General features: G+C 40.0%; 1 protein-coding gene across 1 annotated transcript; it reads right to left on the bottom strand.

The window, feature by feature from the left end:
* Window positions 1–1302: 1302 nt before the first annotated feature.
* Window positions 1303–9108, bottom strand: plxdc2a (plexin domain containing 2a; the record flags this gene model as incomplete). Its single annotated transcript, XM_080034015.1, has 13 exons — window positions 9037–9108; window positions 6976–7184; window positions 6513–6656; window positions 6281–6350; window positions 5894–6016; window positions 5641–5759; window positions 5460–5559; window positions 5263–5358; window positions 4930–5011; window positions 3812–3872; window positions 3463–3691; window positions 1747–1904; window positions 1303–1503 (listed from the first exon to the last, which is right to left on the bottom strand). The coding sequence occupies exons 1-13, from the start codon at window positions 9056–9058 to the stop codon at window positions 1303–1305; spliced, it is 1614 nt and encodes a 537-aa protein (XP_079890141.1). The 5' UTR covers window positions 9059–9108.

Raw genomic sequence — 9108 nt, 5'->3', positions numbered from 1 at the left:
TATGTCACTGATGTGACAGGAAATGTGCAGGAAACGGTTGATTTTCATCCATCTTATTAAAAACATACAAAAGATAAAACTTAATTTTCAGATTGAGGACCAAACCTTTGTGAACATTTAGGGCCGGTTTCGCAGACATGGATTAAGCCTAGTTCTGGACTAAATTGTACTTTCAATGGACAATCTCCATTCAAAATTCCATTTAGTCGAGGACTAGGCTTAATCCATGTCTGTGAAACTGGCCCTATGTGTTGATTCATCTGGTTGAGCAGGTAACCCTTCACTTTAATAAACACAAGAACAAGAAAATCACTTACGTTAGACTTTTAGGACTTTTTATAGATTTCTGAAAAAGTGAGATCAAACTGATAAAATGATGTGTACAAAAAATGCAATTGTTTAAATTTAGTTTTTTTATAGACTTGATTTTAACTTACTGATAATCAAAACTGTACAAATATTTACTTTAAAGACACTAAAATGGTCAGCAGTGCAGCCACTGAATAAAACCTGCAGTTTACACTGCTTGTAGTTGTATCATAAACATACAGATGACACACTTGGGAACAATTAGCAAGTTAGAAATATGTTGAGACTGTATTATGTCAAAAATAAATAAAGAACAGTTTTTTTCATGGTTGAGTATGGTTGTGATGTTGCAGTGTGCAATTTACTTTTCTGCCTTTATTAAGTTCAGAAAATAAAATAAACATTCAAAAAGTCAGACATTTGCTTTACCGTAAAAAAAAGAAGAAAGGAAGTTAAGCTCTAAAAGTGAAAACACTGGGCAGCCTGTTTTCCCCTCAGATGAATGTGGGTGTAAATGGTGAGGAATTCAGTCTGTATTTTTCGAGATGAGGAAATGACACCCAAATATGACATTCCTCTATGTGAAGAAGGTGTGGGAACGACACATAGCAGCTCTGGAAAAATAACGGTCGTCTTTGAGAGTAATGGTTTCAAAACAAACATTCAGCTGCGTCACTACTCGCTCTTTTTGATGCTGCAGTACACATGAACGAGTGACCTGAGCAAAGTAATAAAAAGTCATGATGCATAAAACAGTCCAGTGGCTCAGCACGCTAATAAAAAAACACCAAGCCAAAGTGTAAATTAAATATTCTGTAGATCGACTCTCCTCATAGAGGTTTAGTGTTTTCTTCTCTGAATGCTTAAAGTCTGTTCTTAAAATGAACTTAAGCCACAGCTGATTAAAAACATAAAAGTCTCAGCATTTAAGGAATAAATCCTCATACAGAGCACCAGCTCTGTCCCAAAGCCTTCTGGGATACGTAGTTGTAGTCAGCTGTCTGAGACCAGGAAGCGCTCCCTCTGATCAGGAACTATGAATTCTTTCTGTTCACTCTCTCTCCTGTTCGACATAACAAAAGACTGTTTGGGCTCGATGACCACCGTGTCCTGACCGGGAGCCTCCACCTCGGCGTAGGAGGGGTGGCCCGAGCCCCGCCGGAACTTCAGGATGGGCCAGTGGGTCGGCCGCCGCTGAGGGAGGGGAAAGAATAAAGTAAAACACAAGATGGTGTGTTCAAGGTTCAAGATATCTTTCTCAGAGTGTTTAGTCCGTGCATTTTTACTTTTAAGTGCAAAGGCCCAGCAGCGCAAAGCACACACCATGCATTGGAGATTTTGAGGCAGAATGTGGTAGAAAATGTACCAGCAGCGGTTAATATATGCACAGTGTCTAACCTTCGGCCTCCAGTGGTTGTAAAGGGTGATGTCACTGACCTCCATGAAGAAGATGCTGGCGCTGGAGGTGGGGTGGTTGTACATGTAGACAGACATCAGAACGGCGGCGGCCATGATGACCATCACCATGACGATGCCCGCCAGGAGACCATTCTGCAGCCGCTCGTTACTGTGGTCTGTGCTCTCCTCTTGTCCTGCTGTACAGGCCAGATGATGGCCTCAGTGAGTATGGATACAGGCGTGTGTACAACTTTATAATGTCAACAACTTTTATTTTCATTATAGGCTACACCTATTGTATGTATGGATATTATACTCCATTTCTACAAGGTTTGTTCTGAAAAATGACAATTAATTCTACACACCGCCCCTTTAACATGGAGTTGTTTGTAATTGATGCCCTCAGCAGACATAGAGTAGGTTTACTTGAATGACTTACGCGCTTCATTGATCTGCGAAGCCATTTTTGTGTCATCTACTTAAGGAAGAAAAAACAACAACAATCAAATCTATTATAGATGATACAGCATAGTTTTTTTGAAATACATTTTTAAGGTTAACACTTTGTAAGGTACACAAAATTGATGTACCTACTCCAGTACATAGATATGTGTTACCTACTAAATTTTTTTTGTGTGTTACCCACCAAATACATTTTTGTTGTGTTCCCTGCCACATAATTTTTTTTCCTGCTACCTAATACATATGTTTTTTTTGTTGTGCTACCTACAATTTTTTCGTGTACACGTTTAACCGTTTCATATGGGGCGGGGTGGGGGGGTGCATAATTTTATTTATTTTTGCCGATGCCGACAGATTGTGCAGTGGTACTTTCGTTTTTCATCTCTGTGTCAAACAGCTGACCCGCTCAGTTGTTTCGGCTCGGGACAGCAGGACTCAGTCTAAAGTCGCATGATCACTTAGAAGTCAAAAAGCACTATCATTAAATAAAGATCTCTGTGCCTCTCTCTCTATCTGTCTGTCTGTCTGTCTCTCTCTCCACTGCACACTCTGTCTGCATCAGCAAAAACAAGAAAATGACGCGCACCCCCCCATATGAAACTATTAAACATGTACACGAAACAATAGTAGTCAGCACAAAAACAAAAAAAACTCGGTAGCACATATGTAGAAGGTACTCCAATTTTGTGTACCTTGTTGTAAAATGTTACCTTTTTAAGAATTGTCCAGTTTTACTACAATATAGTAACTGTTTGAGATGTAACTGCAGTAGGTTTAAAATGTTTGGTGAAATACCATGTTGTACTTGTAAAAAAAACTAAAAGCCTTCGTCACTTAAAAATTTGGAACTATGGGACTTTTAAAGAGTCCTTATTAAATGAAGTTCCACATAACAGTGCTTTTGTTTAAGTAGGACATTTAAGCTTACGAACAATAGCCACTACAGAATAACAACGCTCCCAAACCACGGTGATTCACATACATTGAGTCATCCCTCTGCAGCTGAGGACACTATGCAGTATTTAACATGGCACTGTATACACTCAGCTATGAGCTAACAGAGGGCTGGGAAATAGCTGACCACTTGACCCTCACACGGTCCCACTTAACACAACACACCGGGCGTTGATGCCGAACGACAACAAGTATTAATCCACGAGATGGAAATGACACATGCGCTGCGCTGTAGTCCGTCCTAAATGAGCAAATACTTAGCAAATACAGCAGTTGAAGTCATATTAAACCACCGTTTTGTTAGTAACAAATGATTTAAGAGCGTTTTTCTTGGCGTACCTTCAGCAGCTTTGCTAGTAGGAAGCTGCGTAGTGGATGTTATTCTCTTGCTGGAGCTGCTGTGCGTTGAGGGGTCTGGGACAGAGGACGTCTTGCTGAGGGGCTCGGAGGTCACGCTAGAGGTCGTCTGCTGCCCTGTGGTGGTCGCAGTAGGAGTGGTGGTATGTTTGACGTGGTGAGATGTGGCGTTTGGAACTTCTGTCATTTGGAGACACCGGGGATCTCTTCTCTGGAAAAAAACAAACACATCAAAAAGATCTAACGTTTTATTATTTCCTTTTCATGCAGATGGCCAGAAGTTTGTCTGCAGTATGCTGAAATATAAATGTGCTGATATAGTGATAATAACCTCCTCCGGGCAGCCGTTGTCAACCCACTCCTGCCGGTTACGATCAAAGCCACTGGAGCATCTGTGAAAGGAATGGATATATAATTTATTCATTTTGAGTAAATTATATATATTCCCATACATACAAGATACTGTATTCACAGGGTGGTTAATGCAAGTATGAAGTGTTTGAGGGAGTCTCTGAACTAAACAAATGTTCTTTTTATTATTAATCAGGCGTTCCTCAAATAACATAAGACTGTGTATACATATGTTTACTTTCTACTTTTCTGCAATCGGGCAGCACGTAGTAAAGCAAAAACTGGTTAAGTCTTAAGATTCCTGTTGAGTTCTTTACAGTAATTGTTTTTCTTGTACATACTGGCTATAGAGTGGAAACCCAAAGTTCTGTAGCTAAGACGAGGCTTCTAATGCAGCTGTAACTTTGAAGGATTTACTCCGTTCGTCTAAAGCCGACATCTGAGAGTCAGCTGAATGGAGGAATGCATTTTTGCACCGGATGAGGACTGTAGATTTTGTCCGCCCCGTCACTGACATGGAAATCCCTTCAGAGAGGGATATCTGTGTGGACAGGAGGAAGTTACAGCGACCAATAGCTCTCTGAACTCTTTTGAATTCAAACTTGAGTGTCATTTTGAAACACACTTGAAAAATGTGGACATATTCTTTTAAATTCCCAAACTGTTTACTGTAAAACACATTAAACTTTTAATTGGTTTGTCACTTGAATTAAAATACTGCAAATTATTTAAAATGCTTTTCAATTTCAGCCAAATGTAGGTAATATGAGCAATAACTACAGTATGTAATTCTAAAAGAAAGTGTCACTTACAGGAGCCTCTACAGCAACATGTTGAATTAAAACGGAGCCATATCTCAATGCTCATTTCAGACTCAGTGGGGATTTCTGCAAATGTCATTCTTGTACAAATGCTTGATATTTTCAAACAAGATTTCTGTATTTTTCATGCCATCATTAAAAGATTGTTAACTGAATTTATTTTAATGCAGATCTGGATTCAGATGCAGATCAAACATTCCAAAAAAATTATTTATTAAAAAAAAGAAATGTTGTTGACTTCGGAACAGTATGTCGCTCTGTTTGTTTTCCTGTGTACCTTTGTAGCCGACTGCACCAGCTGCAGTTAAAGCCGATCTGGGAAGTGACACATGGCCCACAGCTGGAGAACTGGAGACATGCTGAGAATAAAGAAAAACGCTGAAGAGTCACGAAGGAGAGACAACTTTAGACTTCCGCAAAATAAACCTTTACGCCTCCTGACGGGCCGTCACGCAGCTTACTGCTTGCTGTATGCATCACTAGCTATTCCTTTTTTATTTTAATTCGAAAGTTTTCAAAGTATACACATAATATTCAGATTAGGTTACTGATGACCCAATTCTGTGTAGAAAAACTATCTATTTGGACACTTTAATAAGGATAAACTTACTAGGAAGAGGTAGCATCTCCACGGCTGTAGAATTGGAGATTTTAGACTTGAGGATGTCGACTTTGTGATACTCATAAATGGTTCTCCTACGAACATCTGGAGCATGTCAGAAAGGAATGAGATGTTATCAACAGGTGAAATCCAGTGTCTTGCCTAATAAGTGATGAAGTTATTATTGACCAAAATGAGCCACTCACTGGGGAGCTGCTCTATCTCATGAAGCACCACAAAGGCGTCGGACAAGCCCACTTTGACCGGATGATTCTCTGTGCTGATGTCGTTGATATCTATAGGAATCTATGAAAACAAAAGAGCTATATAATACTGTACAACAGATTACACGTTAACATAAGATGCGAAGCAGAGAAGAAATGTTACTTCTTTATATGCAAACACGATGCGTCCGTCGCTGTGCAAAACGGCCTGGAAGGTGAAAGTTCCCAGACTGACGTTGTCTTGGACGTGAATCTGGTTCCACTGAACCAACAATGCAGTGCCTGGATGGTAAACATAGACAAACACAACAATACACATACATTTAGTATACATTTTCTTCAGCAGACCCACAAACAAAAAAAATAAAAAATGGATTGAGTCAAATTACTGCTGTGCTAATCTTATCCTCTGTTACCATTGTCAAAGTAAACCACAGTGGAGTTCTTGGACAGACTTGGGTCAAAATTGGCCATCAGAGGCGCGATGTACTGAGTGGCTGTGAGCATTCGGTGGATTATATCACCAGTGTAAAAGAAACCTGTGAAAAAAACAAAACATGCAGAGGCTGCCATCAGTCATTTACAGTGTGTATGCAACGCAAGAAGACGTTCTTAAAGTAAATTTCAATCCTGGATGAGTTATGAACATATATACCAGAGCATGTAGGTGAAAAATTACACATTTTCTCTAAATCCATGTCAAGTAGCTCACAACATTAAATACAGGTAGTTTTAAGACATTTTAAACTAGACTGAAGCACTGAGTCTTACAACTCTGAGCTTGCGTTCAGTTAAAGATTTACCTCCAGTTGCAATTGTGATTTCTTTTAGTGTATGACCGTAGAAAGGGAAGTCAAAGGAGAGACTCACCCTCTGTAAACAGAGAAAGGCAACATTATATATCAGCTGTATGTAAAAGATGATCAACAACCGCTGACAACACAAGTAAAAATGTAAGCAAATGAAAAATGCTTCTACAGGAAGGGATTTCATTTGCATAAAACACATTGATTTATTCACAGACTGGTTTCAAACCTCAGCTTGTCTGTGGGCGCTGGACAGGAAGCCATGGACCTTCCACTCGTCCTCCTCCATCTGGTCCAGGTCCACCCACAGCTCTCTGCTGGCTGTGTCTCCAGGACCGTAGATTTTAGATGTGTAGTAGGCGTGATCAATGTCCTGTTCAAAAATATATAGGGATGGAAATGCAATGTTACGGGGAAAGAAAATTGGACCCAGAGCTGAATTCTAATTACCGTGCCTCATGTCGGAAACAATAGTGTGATCGGGTTAGGAAAAAAAAAAAAAAAAAACATATGAAGAACACTTTATAGCAGGAAAGCTTAATCCAGAATTGCCCTATGTTTTTCTGTTTGTCATGGTGCAAACTCATCTTGACACATTTTGAACCATCATTCTATTTAAAGACACATAAAGGGAGACCTCGCAGCAAAGTCATTTTCAGTGACTTCAGCCTTATTAAAGTGAACAACCTTACCAAAATCTGTGTAGAGTTGTCATGTCCGTCGTCCAGCAGCAGCTCTGGCTCTGCCTCCTCTGGTTGGGTCTGGTCCCTGTAGAGGCCCCTCTTATCTTCAGACCAGCCCGGGGCCCCGGACCGTCTCTCCCGGGGCTCACTGTTACCGGCGACTACATACGACCTTCCCTCTGGAGGAGACAACGCCTTTGTGTCAGCACGGGGAAATCCTGACCAACCATAGAGAGGGTTTCCTTAAGTACCATCATTATATTACTGAAAGCAACATCAAAATACTGAAATACAAGTTCTTTACTACAAATGTAGTTTGTGACTGTAAACAGCCAATACTGGCATTTAATCAGTTGCTTAATGAATGAGTTGATCAACATAAAGTTATAGCATAAAAGATAAAAACCAAATCCATAAAATAAAATGAAAAAGAAAAAAAGATGCTGAATAATCTTATTACTAACAAGAATTATCAGATGAAGAGAAGCAACAATTTTAAGATGAAAAACACAAGGTAAGTCATTAACACAAAACTAAATATGACAATTCAGCCATTCTCTTCGCAATTGGATAAACAATGCCAAACATTGGAACCGTCAAACAGTTGACATTTTAGTTTGAAAAAAAATACTTAAATGTTCGTGCGATCAAGCAATTAATCAACTTATCTTATACAAACCCACTGAACTCCAATTTCAAATCTCCAAGGTACAGATCCAAAGATTTGTCAAATATATCAGGCTAAATATCGCGCAAGTCTGTGCAAAATGATGTACGAGACTGACCTTTAGAATATTTCCATTTGGTTAAATGGTGCTGTCATAAAAACCATTGATTTGAATATTTCACTCAGTGTTCATGAACATTAATAATGAGTTTGAAAAGGCACATCATGATCATGACATAATATTCCTTTATGGTGGAATAATAGGATGATTTTAACCTCAACGCTACATATGGGGAAATAAATAAGGACTATTGATTGTTTATTAAGGGAATTAGATATGTAGAGGGCCTCCTTGAACATCTCCAACACCAGTAAACAAACTCCTACACCTTCTTCTCACATGCAATAGGACATAAACACTTCCCCCGGTGGGCTAGCGGGCGCCATGTGGCGGAAAAGCGTGGTGACCACCAGCGTCATTCTGCCCCTCCACTGACAACAGTGGGTCCTGACTCTCTCTCTCTCTTCACAGCAGAGGGTGAAAGCATGCTTCACATTCTTCACACCGGCAGCTCCAGGAGATGTGTGCGAGGCCAGACAGCGCTGGCTGTTGTGTCTATAGTGGCCTTCACATGGTGGCCGCCAACGCTCCTCTTGAGTGAGTGAGAGAGAGAGAGAGAGAGAGAGAGAGAGAGAGAGAGAGAGAGAGAGAGAGAGAGAGAGAGAGAGAGAGAGAGAGAGAGAGAGAGAGAGAGAGAGAGAGAGAGAGAGAGAGAGAGAGAGAGAGAGAGAGAGGTGGGCACTAGACGCTCTACTTCAGCTGTACCAGCAGTGCAAATGTCAAGTGGTCAGAGCAGTTTCATTGTGAAGAAAGAGTAGAAAAATATAGTCAGTGTGTACTACACAATATAAGTTCCTACTCGTTGTAGTGGTGGCTGCTTCAATTTGAGATTATGTCAATATCTGTAGATCTACAAAAGTCACGTTTATTATTTCATTTCTAAACAGCTCTCAGATTGCAGGATGGGCCACTATTTCCCTCTTTAAAAATGACAGATGTACCACAGGAAAATAGAAATCAAAGCTTTGTTTATGTAGCAGCACCCTTTAAAACAGTTACAAAGTGATTCACACACACAAGGGTCTGTACAGTGTTACCTTGCTGATGTTCTTTTTCTTGCCAGTGCCCTGTTCTTGTCATCACTCCCCTAGCCCAATTTGGGTAACACACACGTTTTGTTGTTGTTGTTCTTTCATTTAATTTTAGATTATCAATTCAATGTCCTTTTAATCCCTTTTAATGAGCCGACAGTATTGGCGCATACTTTTCCTTACGTTTTTCTATAAACAACAAACGTGCACTCCAGTTATTTGCGTGTTAAGATGAGTTTTTAATAACTTACCGTGAACTGATTTCAGCCTCATGAAGCTGAGCTGAACCTGGAAAACAATGAGCAGTCCTGTGACGAGATGTG

The sequence above is a fragment of the Ammodytes marinus genome, assembly GCF_949987685.1.
Source record: "Ammodytes marinus genome assembly, chromosome: 9".
Lineage (NCBI taxonomy): Eukaryota > Metazoa > Chordata > Actinopteri > Uranoscopiformes > Ammodytidae > Ammodytes > Ammodytes marinus.
Note: the sequence above shows the minus strand (reverse complement) of the source record. Positions and strands in the feature narration are given on the sequence as shown.